At 40.6% G+C, this 17,693-nt stretch overlaps 2 protein-coding genes across 2 annotated transcripts; both read left to right on the top strand.

The window, feature by feature from the left end:
- The first annotated feature begins 1,016 nt into the window (after nucleotides 1-1,016).
- Nucleotides 1,017-3,759, top strand: LOC146458893 (uncharacterized). Its single transcript, XM_085090167.1, has 3 exons — nucleotides 1,017-1,353; nucleotides 1,605-2,599; nucleotides 3,604-3,759. The coding sequence occupies exons 1-3, from the start codon at nucleotides 1,101-1,103 to the stop codon at nucleotides 3,757-3,759; spliced, it is 1,404 nt and encodes a 467-aa protein (XP_084946293.1). The 5' UTR covers nucleotides 1,017-1,100.
- An 8,075-nt stretch (nucleotides 3,760-11,834) lies between these two features.
- LOC146458894 (uncharacterized) lies at nucleotides 11,835-17,060 on the top strand. The gene has a single exon (XM_085090168.1). The coding sequence runs from the start codon at nucleotides 11,835-11,837 to the stop codon at nucleotides 17,058-17,060; it is 5,226 nt and encodes a 1,741-aa protein (XP_084946294.1).
- Nucleotides 17,061-17,693: the final 633 nt, after the last annotated feature.

Below are 17,693 nucleotides of genomic sequence, written 5' to 3' on the forward strand. Positions count from 1 at the left end.
TAGCGTTGCGTACTGTTTCAACACAAGCGTATTGAACTTGGCTAATTTTGAGTAAGATTTTTGCACAATTAATGAGACAAAACCCGTAATTTCGTTTTTTCCAAAATTCTCGAAAACTATAAATTTCCAGAACATTCAAATAATATTTTCGAAGATAGTTCCCCAAAAGTAAACTTCAGGCAAATTATCAGGAGTTTCGATTTTTCAAGCTTGGCCAGCGATTCTCGAAAGTTACAGTCAGGCACTCTTAAGCCCACACGTTCCAAGAGTTCCGTGTTGTTCTGTTTACAAGGTATGGAAAACCAAATATAAGCATTCCTAACTCTCCGGCTCCACTGATTAACTGTATCATAGGTAACTGGAGTTATATTTTAAATTACCGAGCAACCATGGGTTCGTTTTGGTGAACAATGATGATCGTGAATATCTCGGTTAGGAAAGATATTACCCGCTTCAGGAATTCAGATTAAACTGGGAAGGAAAACTAGCTGACAAGGCCATAAAATAATGTCAGGAATGAAGGAAACAACACTATTTTGCTTTAAATGTTCTCGTTGTGTCCCTCTATTGTAAACTGAGCACTGAAATTCTGAACCTAAAATCGCAACAAACCCTTCGAACAATTTTTAAAACATTTCAGTATGTTCTCAATTTGTTTGCGTCCATCTGTTACAGATAAACCCAAGAAAGAACGAAAAAGAATAAAACGGGAGGTTTAATTTCCTGATTTCTGAAAATAAGTGTATGGGAAGTTTAAGAGATGATCTATGACGTTCCTATTTGTTGATTTGATCTGTCTACGGCAGGATGGAATGTATAGGACAAAATTTTAGTTATCTTGATAGATTAAACACAACGAAACTATACTGATCAATTCGGCAGAGCGCGGGAATGCGGACGCTTTGATCAGTAAACAGGAACACTTTTAGGCAAATGGGTAAGTAAGTGCTGTTGACTTTGAATTGACGTCAAGTTGAGTATTCGATATTATAAAATACCTAACATACTACGCGCGTTCTGATTGGTCAATAGAGTTGCCAAACCTATGTACTATTGTACCGGTAAACTCCCGCTGCTCTTCCGCTGGAGATTTCTCGATAATGGCCGACGAGCGCGACGAAAACTTTCCGAACTTCGACATATTGTCAGGCTTTGATGTGCTTTTGCCGCACAATAAAAATTTGGAGCCAAATTCTAAAAAGGAGAGCTTAAATACTGAGACAGAAGAAGAAAGGTCGAGCAAAAAGAGAAGATTTGCCGATGTGGAAAACGAAGAACTTGACTCGATCGTCGAAAATGCACAAGCCAAAAAAACCAAGCAGGCAACACAGTGGGCAGTTTCCGTATTCACAGGTTGGTTTTAATTACATGAATAATCTTTTAGCCTGGCTTTTCACTTAAACTGTTATTTTATAAAATAAACGGCTCAAACAGTATTGATAAACAGTACAAAATTTGTAATTTATTGAAGGTTTATATGCCAAAGTCAAGTTGTTTACAAATAACTTGAAGCGTTTAAAACAATTAAAACCGACTTCAACCCGAGTACAAGGTATTTGATATTAACTGCTCAAATCGCAATTCCTCTTCCTCTGTTCACCTAGAGTGGAGTAAACAAAAGGCTATTGGCGTAAGTCTGGCAGAAATGGCGGTCGAAGAGCTGGACAGGAATCTGAGGCATTTCTACGCCGAAGCAAGAAATACAGAAGGCGAAAATTACAGCCGCGCGACTCTTCTCTCCTTAAGAAATGGCATTGAGAGATATCGAAACACACCACCACACAGTTTAGGAATAAGGTTCACTCACGACTCACGTTTTGTCCTCTCAAACCAAATGCTTCACGCCAAAATTAAGCAGCTTAAGCAAGAAGGCATGCAAAACACCAAGCACAAACCAGCAATAGAAAAAGAAGACCTGGCCAAGCTCAAAACAAGTGAAGTTTTTGCACTCACCAAGCCGCTGTCCCTCTTGAGAAACGTCTGGTTTCATGTTTCTCTGTTTTGGTGTCGTCGTAGGTTTGAAGGCCAGAGAAACCTCAAGAAAACAAGCTTTGCGTTTGAGAGAGATTCAACAGGCTGCCCTTTCGTCACCATGACGCACGACCAAACGACAAAGAACCATCCAGGGGGAATTTCAGAAGTGGAGAGCTTCGAAAAAAATGGCCGAATGTACAAAACCACCTGTACAACCGATGGCTATTCTGCTCTGGAAGTCTTCCTCACAAAGCTCAATCCACAATGCGATGCACTATTTCAGTATCCGAAGAGAAATTGGCGCCCTTCAGATAAAGTGTGGTATGAAAATCGGCCACTCGGAAAGAACAAGTTGTCCTCATTAATAAAAGAAATCAGTGCCGAAGCAGGTCTGTCCCGTACCTACACCAACCATTCGGTGAGAGCGACAGCCATAACCCTGTGGGCCAACGCCGGATTAACAGATCGAGAGATCATGGCAATTTCTGGCCACCGCAATGAAGCGAGCTTGCGAAGCTATCACAATCAGCCATCAGTAAATCAGCTTCGAAAGTGCAGCGACGTGTTGACAGTGGCACTTTGCGAAGACGAGGAAGTACAAACATCTGCCGTTCAGCAACGTACAGTTACAAGAAGTCCATTCCAGCAGCTGCCGTGTACAAGTTCCACAATAAACATGAACAACGTCTCGACAGGAATGGCTCACCACAGCACAGTTGCGACGTCCACGGCATACAGCAATATGTTTAATTCATGTAAAATCGGCTGTGTAAACATTACTTTTCATCAGTAACTGCTATCTGCTAATAAAAAGCATTCTTTCGCCCGAGGCATTAACCTTTTTTTGCCACATTTTTGTGAGAGTTCGACAGTAATTCCACTTAAAGTGCCCCTGGGACGAAAATTTCATTTTCTATCTTTTTCCATTTTCGTGTAGAATATGACCTTCTTACTCATTTTACCAAATTACAATCCTTTACGGCGATTGGAAGTATTTTTTTTTTTTAGCTTTTTATTCGAGATTTCACGGCCGCCATTACTTGGCCTTGTTCCGGAAGTTAAGGCTCAAATTACAGGAAGTGACGTCATTGGCTCAACACGAAAAATTCCAGATGGCTAATTTTCATATGGATTCTACTTCATAAACTGTATTCTGTTGTTATTTAGTTCGCAACAGCAGAATACAGTTTATGAAGTAGAATCCATATGAAAATTAGCCATCTGGAATTTTTCGTGTTGAGCCAATGACGTCACTTCCTGTAATTTGAGCCTTAACTTCCGGAACAAGGCCAAGTAATGGCGGCCGTGAAATCTCGAATAAAAAGCTAAAAAAAATAATACTTCCAATCGCCGTAAAGGATTGAAATTTGGTAACATTTTCGTCCCAGGGGCACTTTGAAAAACACTTTCATTCATTCGCTCAAACCGCGATGCGTCCTTCGGGGATTCAACAGGTTTATGCTCAAAATAGATCCCGATTTGTGATTGGTTCTTCCGCTTTACTGATGAATTTGAAGAGAATAAACAACTTGATCAAGTTACAAACTAAAAAGCGCCGATTTCTAAGTGTTTTTGTCCAAGTAGTTATTTCATAAAAGCAATAGACCGCACTTTCCAGAAGTTTACCAGCGTAATAAAACCACTTGGGATGTTGGGAGTACACTCAAAAAGCTTGTAAATCACTCGCCTGCGGCTCGTGATTTACAAGCTTTCTCGTGTTCTCCCAACATCCCGCGTGGTTTTATTACGCTGGTAAACTTCTGGAAAGTGCGGTCTATTGCTTAAGTATAACATCCTTTTGACTCAACTTACAGTTTTAAAACGTTAATATGTATATAAAACAATAATAAGATTGCATGCAAAACGAGAAACTCGTTCAGGAAATACACTCTTACGTTTATGGGTTATTTTTCTGACGTTTGGGGGTTAGTAATTCTTTCGTTTGGGGGTTAGTTTTCTCACGTTTGGAGGTTAGCTTTCGTACGTTGGGGAGTTAGTAATTCTTACGTTTGGTGGTTACCGATTCTTACCTTTAGAGGGTTAGTTTTCTTACGTTTGGGGGTTAGTAATTCTTACTTTTGGGGGTTTATTTTCTTAAGTTTTTACGGTTGATCATTCTTACGTTTGGGGGCTACGTTTTTTTACGTTTAGGGGTTAGTAATTCTTACGTTTAAGAGTTAGGTTTTTTTACGTTTAAGAGTTAGTTGTCTTACGTTTGGGGCTTAGTAATTCTTACGTTTAAGGGTTAGTTTTCTTACGTTTGGGGGTCAGGTATTCTTACGTTTGGAGGTTAGTAATTCTTACGTTTGGGGATTAGGGATTCTTACGTTTGGGGGTTAGTTTTCTTACGTTTGGGGTTTAGTAATTCTTACGTTTGGGGGTTAAGAATTCTTACGTTTTCGGGTTAGTAAATCTTACGTTTGTGGGTTAGGGATTCTTACGTTTGGGATTTAGTAATTCTAACGTTTGGGGGTTAGTAATTCTTACGTTTGGGCGTTAGGGATTCTCACGTTTTGGGGTTTTTTATCTTACCTTTGGGGTTTAGTAATTCTTACGTTGGGTTGTTATGGATTCTTACGTTTAGGGGTTAGTTTTCTTACGTTTTGCGGGTTAGTAATTCTTTCGTTTGGGGGTTAGGTTTCTTACGTCTGGGGGTTAGTAATTCTTACGTTTGGAGGTTGGGGATTCTTACGTTTGGAGGTTAGTTTTCTTAGGTTTCGGGATCAGTTTTCTTACGTTTGGTGGTTAGTAATTCTTACGTTTGTTGGTTAGAGATTCTTTTGTTGTTGGGTTATTTTTCTTACGTTTAGGGGTTAGTTTTCTTACGTTTGGCGGTCAGTTCTCTTACGTTGGGGGGTTAGCAATTCTTACTTTTGGGTGTTAAGGATTCTTACGTTCGGGGGTTAGTTTTCTTACATTTGGGGGTTAGTAATTCTTACGTTTGGGGGTTAGGGATTCTTACGTTTGGGGATTAGTGTTCTTACGTTTTGGGGTTAGAGATTCTTTTGTTTTCGGGTCATTTGTCTTACGTTTGGGGGTTAGTTTTCTTACGTTTCGCGGTCAGTTCTCTTACGTTGGGGGGTTAGCAATTCTTGCATTTCGGGGTTAAGGATTCTTACGTTCCGGGGTTAGTTTTCTTACGTTTGGCGGTTAGTAATTCTTACGTTTGGAGGTTAGGTTTCTTACGTTTGGGGGTTAGTAATTCTTACGTTTTGGAGTTAGTTTTCTTAGGTTTTGAGGTTAGTTTTTTACGTTTGGGGGTTAGTAATTCTTTCGTTTAGGGGTTGAGATTATTACGGTTAGGGATTAATAATTTTTATGTTTGGAGTTAAGCACTTCTCACGTTTTGGGGTTAGTTTTTTTAGGTTAGGGAGTTAGTTTTTGTACGTTATGGGGTTAGTATATTTTTACGTTTCGGTGCTGTTTTTTTACGTTTGGGGTTTAGTTATTTTTACGTTTGCGGGTGAGGATTCTTACGTTTAGGGGTTAGTTCTCTTAGGTTTGGGGGTTAGTAATTCTTACGTTTGGGCGTTAGGGATTCTTATGTTTTGGGGTTAGTTTTCTTACGTTTAGGGGTAAGTTTTCTTACGTTTTGGGGGTTAGTAATTCTTACGTTTGGGGGTTAGGTTTTTTACGTTTAAGGGTTAGTAATTCTTACCTTTGGAGGTTAGGGATTCTTACGTTTCGGTGTTAGTTTTCTCAGGTTTGAGGATTAGTTTTCTTACGTTTAAGGGTTAGTAATTCTTATGTTTGTGGGTTAGAGATTCTTACCTTTTGGGGTTATTTTTCTTACGTTTGGGGTTTAGTAATTTTTACGTTTAGGGGTTAGTTTTCTTACGTTTGTGGGTTAGTTCTCTTACGTTGGGGGGTTAGCAATTCATACGTTTGGGGGTTAGGGATTCTAACGTTTAGGGCTTAATCTTCTTACGTTTGGGCGTTATTTGTCTTACTTTTGGGGTTTGATAATTCTTACGTTTGGCGGTTAGGGATTCTTACGTTTGGGGGTTATTTTTCTTAGGTTTTGAGGTTAGTTTTCTTACGTTTAAGGGTTAGTGTTTCTTACGTTTGTGGGTTTGACATTCTTACGTTTTACAATTATTTTTCTTACGTTTGGGGTTTAGTAATTCTTACGTTTAGGGGTTAAGGATTCTTACGTTTGGGGGTTAGTTTTCTTACGTTTGGGGGTTAGTTCTCTTACGTTTGGGGGCCAGTTATTCTTACGTTTGGAAGTTAGGGATTCTTACGTTCGGGGATTAATTTTCTTACGTTTGGGGGTTAGTAATTCTTTCGTTTGAAGGTTAGTTTTCTTACGTTTAAGGGGTTATGGATTCTTACGTTTGGGAGTTAGTAATTCTTACATTTGGGGGTTATTTTTCTTACGTTTGGAGTTTAGTAATCTTTACGTTTGGGGGTTAGGGATTCTTACGTTTGGGGGTTACTAATTCTTACGTTTGGGCTTAGGGATTCTTACGTTTGGTGGTTAGTTTTCTTACGTTTGGTGGTTAGTTTTCTTACGTTTGGGGGTTAATAGTTCCTACGTTTGGGTCTAGGGATTCTTACGTTTGGGTGTTATTTTTCTTACGTTTGGGGTTTAGTAATTCTTACGTTTGGGGGTTAAGAATTCTTACATTTTGGGGTTAGTAAATCTTACGTGTGTGGGTTAGGGATTCTTACGTTTGGGGTTTAGTAATTCTAACGTTTGGGGGTTAGTAATTCTTACGTTTGAGCGTTAGGGATTCTCGTGTTTTGGGGTTTTTTATCTTACCTTTGGGGTTTAGTAATTCTTACGTTGGGTTGTTATGGATTCTTACGTTTAGGGGTTAGTTTTCTTACGTTTTGCGGGTTAGTAATTCTTACGTTTGGGGGTTAGGTTTCTTACGTCTGGGGGTTAGTAATTCTTACGTTTGGAGGTTGGGGATTCTTACGTTTGGGGGTTAGTTTTCTTACGTTTACGGGTTAGTTTTCTTACGTTTGGCGGTCAGTTCTCTTCCGTTGCGGGGTTAGCAATTCTTACTTTTGGGTGTTAAGGATTCTTACGTTCGGGGGTTAGTTTTCTTACGTTTGGGGGTTAGTAATTCTTGCGTTTGGGGGTTAGGGATTCTTACGTTTGGGGGTTAGTTTTCTTACGTTTGGTGGTTAGTTTTCTCACGTTTGGGGGTTAATAGTTCCTACGTTTGGGGGTTAGGGATTCTTACGTTTGGGGGTTAAGAATTCTTACGTTTAGGGGTTAGTAAATCTTACGTTTGTGGGTTAGGGATTCTTACGTTTAGGGGTTAGTTTTCTTACGTTTGGGGGTTAGCAATTCTTACGTTTGGGCGTTAGGGATTCTTACGTTTTGGGGTTATTTTTCTTACCTTTGGGGTTTAGTAATTCTTACGTTGGGTTGTTATGGATTCTTACGTTTAAGGGTTAGTTTTCTTACGTTTTGCGGGTTAGTAATTCTTACGTTTGGGGTTAGGTTTCTTACGTTTGGGGGTCTGTAATTCTTACGTTTGAAGGTAAGGGATTCTTACGTTTGGGGGTTAGTTTTCTTAGGTTTGGAAATCAGTGTTCTTACGTTTGGTGGTTAGTAATTTTTACGTTTTTGGGTTAGAGATTCTTTTGTTTTCGGGTTATTTTTCTTACGTTTGGGGGTTAGTTTTCTTACGTTTTGCGGTCAGTTCTCTTTCGTTGGGGGGTTAGCAATTCTTACGGTTGGGAGTTAAGGATTCTTACGTTCCGGGATTAGTTTTCTTACGTTTGGGGGTTAGTAATTCTTACGTTTGGAGGTTATGTTTCTTACGTTTGGGGGTTAGTAATTCTTACGTTTTGGAGTTAGTTTTCTTAGGTTTTGAGGTTAGTTTTTTGCGTTTGGGAGTTAGTAATTCTTTCGTTTAGGGGTTGAGATTATTACGTTTAGGGATAAATAATTTTTACGTTTGCAGTTAAGCACTTCTTACGTTTTGGGGTTAGTTTTTTTAGGTTTGGGAGTTAGTTTTTGTACGTTATGGGGTTAGTAATTTTTACGTTTGGGTGCTATTTTTTTTACGTGTGGGGTTTAGTTATTTTTACGTTTGCAGGTATGGATTCTTACGTTTGGGGGTTAGTTTCCTTTCGTTTAAGGGTTAGTTTTCTAACGTTTGGGGGTTAGTAATTCTTACGTTTGGGGGTTAAGGTTCTTACGTTTTGGGGTTATTTTTCTTATCTTTGGGGTTTGATGATTCTTACGTTTAGGGGTTAGGAATTCTTACGTTTGGGGGTTAGTTTTCTTACGTTTTGTTGGTTAGTAATTCTTACGTTTGGAGGTTAGGTTTCTTACGTTTGGGGGTTAGTAATTCTTACGTTTTGGAGTTAGGGATTCTTACGTTTGGGGGGTTAGTTTTCTTAGGTTTTGAGGTTAGGTTTCTTACGTTTGGGGGTTAGTAATTCTTATGTTTGGGGGTTAGTAATTCTTACGTTTGCGGGTTAGGGATTCTTACGTTTGGGGGTTAGTTTTCTTACGTTTGGTGAATAGTTTTCTTACGTTTGGGGGTTAGTAGTTCCTGCGTTTGGGGGTTACGGATTCTTACGTTTGGGGATTAGGGATTATTACGTTTGGGGGTTAGTAATTTTGCTTATGTTTGGCGTTTAGTAATTCTTTAGTTTGGGGGTTAGGGATTCTTATGTTTGGGGTTTAGTAAGTCTTTAGTTTGGGGGCTAGGGATTCTTACGTTTGGGGATTAGTTTTCTTACGTTGGGGGGTTAGTATTTCTTACGTTTGGGGGTTAGGGATTTTTACGTTTGGGGGATAGTTTTCTTACGTTTGGGAGTTAGTTTTCCTACGTTTGGGGGTTAGTAATTTTTACGTTTGTGGGTTAGATATTCTTACGTTTTAGGGTTATTTTTCTTACGTTTGGGGTTTAGTAATTCTTACGTTTAAGGATTAGTTATCTTACGTTTGGCGTTAGTTCTATTACGTTGGGGGGTTAGAAGTTCTTACGTTTGGGGGTTAATTTTCTTACGTTTGGGGGTAAGTAATTCTTACGTTTGGTGGTTATTTTTCTGACATTTGGGGGTTAGTAATTCTTTCGTTGGGGGTTAGTTTTTCTTACGTTTGAGGCTTAGGGAATCTTACGTTTTGGGGTTAGATTTCTTAGGTTAGGGGGTTAGTTTTTTTAATTTTGGGGTCTTAGTATATATTACGTTTCGGGGCTATTTTTCTTACGATTGCGGTTTAGTAATTTTAACGTTTGCGGGTTAGGGATTTTTACGTTTAAGGGTTAGTTTTCTTCCGTTGGTGAATAGTTTTCTTACGTTTGGGGGTTAGTAGTTCCTGCGTTTGGAGGTTACGGATTCTTACGTTTGGGGATTAGGGATTATTACGTTTGGGGGTTAGTAATTTCTCTTACGTTTGGGGTTTAGTAATTCTTTAGTTTGGGGGTTAAGGATTCTTAGGTTTGGGGATTATTTTTCTTACATTTGGGGCTTAGTAATTCCTACGTTTCTGGGTTAAAGATTCTTACGTTTGGGGGTTAGTTCTCTTACGTTAGGGGGTTTAGTAATTCTTACGTTTGGGGTTTACGGATTTTTACGTTTGGGGGTTAAAATTCTTACGTTTGGGGGTTAGTTTTCTCACGTTTTGGGGGTTAGTTATTCGTACGTTTGGAGGTTATTTTTCTGACGTTTGGGGGTAAATAATTCTTTCGTTTGGGGGTTAGTAATTCTTACACTTGGCGGTTAGGGATTCTTACGTTTGGGGGTTAGTTTTCTTACGTTTGGGGGTTAGTAATTCTTACGTTTGAAGGTTAGGGGTTCTAACGTTTCGGGGTTATTTTTCTTACGTTTGAGGTTTAAAAATTCTTACGTTTGGGCGTTAGCGATTTTTAAGTCTGGGGGTTTGTTTACTTACGTTTGGGCGTTAGTTTTGTTACGTTTTCGTGGTTAGTAATTCTTACGTTTGCAGGTTACCGATTCTTACGTTTGGGGGTAAGCTTTCTGACATTTGGGGGTTAGTAATTCTTACGTTTGGGGGTTAGGATTTCTTACGTTTGGGGTTTAATAATTCTTATGTTTGAAGGTTAGGGATTCTTACGTTAGGGGTTAGTTTTCTTACCTTTTTGGCGTTAATCATTCTTACGTTTGGGGGTTAGGTCTCTTACGTTTGGGGGTTAGTAATTCTTACTTTTTGGGGTTGGGGATTCTTACGTTTGGGGGTTAGGAATTCTTACGTTTCGGGGTTAGGTTTCGTACGTTTGGGGGTTAGTTTTTTTACGTTGGGGATTAGTAATTTTTACGTTTGGGAATTAGAAATTTTTACGTTTGGAGGTTAGTTTTCTTACGTTTGAGGGTTAGTAATTCTAACTTTTAGGGGTTATTTTTCTGACGTTCTGGGGTTAGTAATTCTTTTGTTTGGAAGTTAGTTTTCTTACGTTTGAGGGTTAGGGATTCTTACGTTTAGGGGTTATTTTTCTTACGTTTGGGGTATGATAATTATTACGTTTGGGGCTTATTGATTCTTACGTTTGCGGTTAGTTTCCTTACGTTTGGGGGTTAGTAATTTTTATGTTTGCGGGTTAGGGATTCTTATGTTTGTGGGTTAGTTTTCTTACGTTTTGAAGTGAAAAATTCTTACGTTTGGGGGTTAGGTCTCTTACGTTTGGGGGTTAGCAATTCTTACGTTTCGGGGTTACAGTTTCTTACGTTTGGGGGTTAGTAATTCTTACGTTTGGGGGTAAGTAATTCTTTTGTTTGGGGGGTTAGTTTTTTTTACGTTTGGGGATTAGGGATTCTTAAAATTAAGGGTTATTTTTCTTTCGTTTGGGGTTTAGTAATTCTTACGTTTGGGGGTTAGGAGTTCTTACGTTTAGGGATTAGTTTTCTTACGTTCGGGGGTTAGTTTTCTTACGTTGGGGGGCTAGTAATTCTTACGTTTTGGGGTTAGTTTTCTTACGTTTGGGGGTTAGTAATTCTTACTTTTGGCGGTTATTTTTCTGACGTTTGGGGGTTAGTAATTCTTTCGTTTGGGGGTTAGCTTTCTTACGTTTGGGGGGTTAGTTTTCTTAGGTTTAGGGCTAGTTTTCTTATTCTTAAGGGTTAGTAATTCTTACGTTTGGGGGTGGGATTCTTACGTTTGGGGGATAATTTTCTTACGTTTAGGTTTGAAAATTCTTACGTTTAGGGGTTAGGGGTTCTTACGTTTGTGGGTTAGTTTTCTTACATTTGGGGGTTGGTTCTCTTACGTTGCCGGGTTAGTAATTCTTATGTTTGAGGGTTTGAAATTCTTACGTTTGGGGGTTAGTTTTCTTACGTTTGGGGGTCAGTAATTCTTACGTTTGTGGGTTATTTTTCGTTCGTTTGGGGGTTAGAAATTCTTTGGTTTGGGGGTTAGTTTTCTTACGTTTAAGGGTTAGGGATTCTTACGTTTAAGAGTTAGTAATTTTTACGTTTAAGAGTTCAAAGATTTTTACGTTTTGCAGTTTGTTTTCTTAGGTTTGGGGGTTAGTTTTTTTTCCTCGCGAAGCGAGGGCCGAAGACCCGAGCGTAGCGAGGTTAATAAATTTGTCGGGCCGAGCCGAGCCGGCCCGAGTGGAGCTAAGCCGCGCGAAGTCGAGCGGAAAATATATTTATATGTTTATATCTTTGAAGGTGTCCGTACTGTTACCGGTTGAAACCGGTTGTGTTGCATAGCAACTACGAATTGCGTCTGACGCCAACAAGGCTGGCAAGTGGCAACTTTCCCTGACGTCAGACGCCATTCGTAGTTGCTATGCAACACAACCGGTTTCAACCGGTCAGAAGCGGCAAGGCCTGGTCACTGTATGAAAGAAAACCGCTGCGTCACAATGGCGCACTCTCATGTTTATTCTTGAGGGCCGTACGTGTAATTCATCGAGGCGTGAAAAATGTTTACTATTGGTGAAAGACGACCAAATTGTGATGCAAATGAACAACAGGAGCAGGCACAAGGGACAAGACATATTCGCCGAGGGAGATTTAACAACGAAACTCCTGAACAACGTGAAAGGCGACTTCAGAGTCAGCGCGAGCAGCGAAGAAGAAGGAGACATCAGGAAACCACAGAGCAAAGGCAACTTCGCTTGGCTCAGGAAAGACACCGCCGTAAGGAAGAAACAGAGGAGCAGAGGAACCGCAGATTGGAGTATCACAGGCAGTACAACCAAGGTAGGCGTCAATTAGAAACTTTAGAAGATAGGCAATCTAGGTTAGATTTAACTCGTGCTCGCTTCAATAACGAAACCTCTGTTGAACGCGAGCTTCGATTACATCGACTTCGAAGTAACCAGGCACAACGACTGATTAATGAGACCGAACAGGAACGAGATTTACGATTACAAACGGTTCGGACAAACCAGACACACCGACGGATTAATGAGACTGAAGAGGAACGACATTTGCGATTACAAACGCTTCGGACAACCCAGTCCATACGAATACAAGCAGAAAGTGAACAGCAAAGACATGACAGATTACAAATCGCCCGTGACAACAGTGCTCGTAGAATAGAAGTTGAAACGAACGAGGAACGACAAAACAGACTCCAATTGCTTCGACAAAATGGTGCTATGTACAGAGAGACCGAGAGGCTAGAACATGTAGAAGATCAAAATAATCGCGACAGCTATCTTTCCAACGGGTGGAGAAATGACGAACAGCCTTTACATGAACAACAATGGGTTCAAACTGAGATGGCAAATTTCCATCGTGCAATGAATAAATTACAACACCGACAATGTGTAACCTGTAAGGAAACTTGGCCAACAAACACTGGTTTAACATTTCAGACTTTTGAATGCCTAAGATGTAAGCGTGATAAGGGAAACCCCAAATTATTCTCCCAGGAAAATGACATGGATCCGGGTTGCTTACCAACAGCATTACAAGGCTTAACTGACATTGAGGAGATGCTTATTGCAAGAGCTTGCCCAATTATGTGTGTTTATCGGAAACATGGAGGACAAAGGGGTTATAAGGGACATGTTTTAAATCTTCCCCAAAACATTCAGGGTTTTCTCTCTAGACTTCCTCCTAATGTTGCACAACTACCTTACCTGATAATTCGAAAACATGGAGCTGACAACACACACACAGATTGTAGAGTTAGAAGACAGAAGGTTCTTCAGGCAATCACATGGCTGAAGGATAACAATCCCTTTTATGCTGACATTCAAATTGACTATGAAGCCCTCCACAGTTTACCCATTGATGGAGTTCCCTCAGATCTCCCTACAGCTGAGGATCCACAGCCAAATGCACAGGAACACACTGCCGAAGAACACACTTCTCAGAGCAATGATGATGCCGATTCTCAGCACAGTCATTCCTTTCTCCCACTTCCGCAATCTCAACAGTCAGAACAGGATGCCATAAGGGCTTTAATAGATGGAGAAGATCCGTTAGACTGGCCATCCAATGATGGTGATCCTATCAATGAATTCCGTACAGAGGGTTTGGCTACTATGGCATTTCCAACTCTTTTCCCTTATGGAAAAGGAGATCCCACTAAGAAAACACGCCTTCGAGAAGTTTCTTTAACGGAAGGCTTCAAACACCTTATTAAGTATGTAGACTGTTCGACAGCAGGAACCTTTTCCTGGCGCTTTGCATCACACCCTCGATTTCCATATTGGGCACTCAACATGAAACAACGCCATCAACTGTTGTCCCAAGCTCGCATCTATCTCACGCAAAATCCAGAAGACTCCAATTTAACAATCGAGGAACTTCGTCAAATGGTAGGACAGATGTCAGCCAACCAGCTCATGAATCGCCTTCAACGTTACGTTGCCAAGATTCAAGGGACAAAGCAGTACTGGTATCAACGCTACCAGGAACTGAAAGCTCTCATTGCACAGAAAGGGGCTCCCACCTTTTTCTTCACTTTCAGTGCAGCTGACAACTACTGGCCAGATTTACACCGACTACTACAGGAGCCAAACAATGCCACACCTTCCATTCGCATTAAAGCTGTAATAGACAATCCACACTTGACAGATTCTTACTTTGTTTCAAGGCTAGATGAATTTTCTAATGTTTGGCTAGATCGAGTATTGCACACACAATGGAAGTGGCATCGTTTTGAGTGGCAGGCGCGAGGCAGTATACACGCACATGGCTGTGCAAAGCTTACAAATGATCCAGGCCTTTGCAACCTCGTAAACACAGCTGTTCAAGGATGGAAGCTAGAGCAGATTCTGCAACTGCAAATGCAACAACCAAGCTATGAACACATGGCAGCTGACTTTCAACCCCAAATTGAAGCAGGACATCAAGCAACAACAACTGTTATCAAATATGCAGACTGGTTAGTAACCACAATTAATGAGGCCATTCCCCAGGAAAACTGGGTTGTACCTTCCCCACATCCATCATCTTCACTATTTCAAAACATGCAAAATATCAATGATGACTACCAAGCCCTTGTCAATTCAGTTGAACGCCACACAAAATGCAGTACAGCATACTGCCTTCTGACCAAACCCGGACAGGAACCAACATGCCGTTTCAATTTCCCAAAGGACTGTCAAGAAGAAACATCCCTTGACTTCCACCTGATAAGAAAAGCAGGCAGCGATGACCAGGAACTGACAGTTGAAGAAGTCACCCAAGCTCGAGTTAAAGTAACCCTAACTACTAAACGCAATGACAGCCGTATTAACTCCCACAACCGAGTAATGCTACAACACTGGAGAGCCAATGTTGATCTTCAAGCCATTGTTGATACTGACCAATGCATTCGCTACATGGCTAAGTATGCTACTAAAGGTGAACCAAGATCCCAGTCAGCCACTGAAATCCTGAGACTCTGTGTAAACAAGCTTCATGACACAGACATGGCAACAACTGCATTGCGAAGTGCAATGATCCAAGTTGTTGGAGAGCGTGACATAGGATCACAAGAAACTGCTCACCTGCTTCTTGGAAAACCATTGTACTCCTCCACATTCTCGTTTCTCTGTGTGTCATTAGATGGTAGTAGAAGAGTTCGGACGGGGCAAGACGAAAATGACAATCAAGGCGATGAAGCATTAGACCCTTCAGTACTTGATGCTTACTCGCTTCGAGCTAACTGGCAAGAACAGACCCCAAATATTCTTGATCTCAACTTGGTTCAATTTGCTTCAGCTTACTATGTCTCGAAAGGAGAGCTCAAACGCCGTAAACAAGAAGTAATCATTCGAACATTTCCCAATTTTTCCCCTAATCCATCCGGACAGAACTATGGAAAGTACTGTAAATATCAGCTGATTAAATACAAACCATGGTCTGGTGAAGTTAATACTGCTTGGAATGGACTTGAAGACTCAGATGACATTCACATACAATGTTACCATGCATTTCTTACATTGGACAACCCTGGAGATTACATGCCCATGTTAGCGCAAGAGCAACAACAAGCTCAACGTTACACTGAGGAAGAACAAGACGATGATGATGAGGAAGATGACGAACCACAGCACGAAGAAGAACCTGAAGAGTGGATGCTCCTGTGTCGCTTAAATCAACAATATGACCAAAGTGTATCACAAGAAAACCCCACTCAGCAAAACTTCCACTTTGACTGGACGACAGCAGGAAGGACAATGCCTCCTGGTTTAGTTCGTGACTCTGCAAATTGGATCACAAAAAGGAGAAATGAAGCAGGCGAAGACCCAACTGTTGTACACAGGAGACAGCACCAGCCTGTTAATCCAGAACAACTAAATGTCGATCAGCGCCTTGCTTTCAACATAGTAGCTATGCATCATGACGCTCTCAACAGTGAGACACCAAATGAGCCTCTTCGCATGATAATTACAGGAACGGCAGGATCGGGCAAGTCTTTTTTAATCAATGCCTTAATGACCATTCTACGCGATAAGTGTAAGCTGACAGGTACTACTGGAATTGCTGGATACAACATTCGGGGCTGCACATTACACTCTGCGTTGCAGCTGCCAGTGCGTAACCACAACAATTCTGACTTGCAACGACAAGCACTACAACGATTACAACTTCGCTTCGCTGATAAGCATTACCTTATTACTGATGAGATGTCTATGCTCGGACAGAGGACATTGGCTTGGGTAGATAAGCGTCTGCGCCAGGCTACAGGTAAACTAAATGAACCACTTGGAGGAATTTCAATGATCTTGCTTGGAGATTTCGCACAATTGCCACCTGTTGGAGACAAGCCTATTTATGCCACATCGCCCAGTTCAATTCTAGGTCAACATGGTTATTCAATATATACTCTTTTCGAAACAGTTGTGATGCTAAGGCAAAACATTAGACAAGCAGGAAATAATCCAGAGGCTGAAGTTTTCCGAGAAATTCTTATGCGTATGCGAAATGGCCAGAGCACACAATGCGATTGGCAAAAACTTTGCGAACGTACACCACAGCACATCAACATGGACAACTTCAAAGATGCCCCACGGTTATTTTTTGACAAAGCAAGTGTAGCAAACTACAATTATGACAAACTTAGCAACCTAGCAAACCCAGTTGCTCGCATCTCTGCTGTTCATTCAGGCAGAAATGCAAAGGCCGCCACATCAGATGATGCTGGAGGTCTTGATGCTGTTATATTTCTTGCAAGAGGAGCAGCTGTAATGCTAACATGTAACCTTTGGCAGGAAGTTGGACTGTGTAATGGTGCATCAGGTGTTGTACATGACCTCATCTTCCATCCTGAGCGCCCTCCCCCCTGTTTGCCTATCGCAGCACTGGTGGATTTTCAGCACTACACAGGACCACCTTTCCTGCACACACACCCTCAGATTGTCCCTATACCACCACACTTATTTGAATGGGAAACTGAAGGCCAACGATTGTCACGACAGCAGCTACCACTTCGTTTAAGCTACGCGATGACCATTCACAAGTCGCAAGGCCAAACATTATCTACAGCGGTAATTGACCTAGGAAAAGCAGAAAGAGCTGCAGGATGTAGTTTTGTTGCACTCTCTAGAGTACGCTCTTTAGATAATGTAGTTCTACAGCCATTGTCCTTTCAAAGACTCCAGGCGATAGCTAAAAGCAAGCAATTACAACAAAGGCTAAGAGAAGAGGAACGATTACAACAACTGGCTGATATCACCGCACGTCAACATCAGCACCGCCATTAATCTGCTCAATCAACAACTACCCGTAGTTCACAAATGAACCCTCATCTTAAAATCTCATATAGCCAGTATCTAAATGCTAGATATTTTTTCCTTGTTAAGGTAAGTGATTATTTCCTCATCTTAAAATCTCATATCGCCAGTGTCTAAATGCGAGATATTTCTTCCTTCTTAAGGTAAGTGGACACAAGAAAAGTACACTTTCGAAAATTTCATTTCAACATAAAATTTATTTTATACATTTTAGTTTATCTAGTGTTGCCAGTTTAGATGTAGCATAAAGATAAATCTTTACATTCTAACCTCTTCTGCAAGGTAAGTGACAACAAAATTGCAGTTAAATGTGAAAACATAACTTTTGTCACTTAGTAATTTTTCTCAATACCAAAATTATGTATCCAGGCTGCAGTAAAATAACTTCATTACTGAATAGTAAGCAGATGAGACTCAGGGAAATGGAATTTTTGGATGAAGATATAGTCATTTCTTATCCATTCAATTTCCCCCAGTCTTGCCTTGCAACTATTCACTGAGCACTCATAACAAAGAGAACATTACATAGCAGTATTTATTGAACGGGCGTGCGAAATAAGGCCCAGAGTGACTTTTGATGTAAGGTCAAATTCTCCTTTTGTT

This window comes from Pavona decussata, unplaced genomic scaffold (genome assembly GCF_977016875.1).
Source record: "Pavona decussata unplaced genomic scaffold, jaPavDecu1.1 SCAFFOLD_225, whole genome shotgun sequence".
NCBI classification, from domain to species: Eukaryota; Metazoa; Cnidaria; class Anthozoa; order Scleractinia; family Agariciidae; genus Pavona; species Pavona decussata.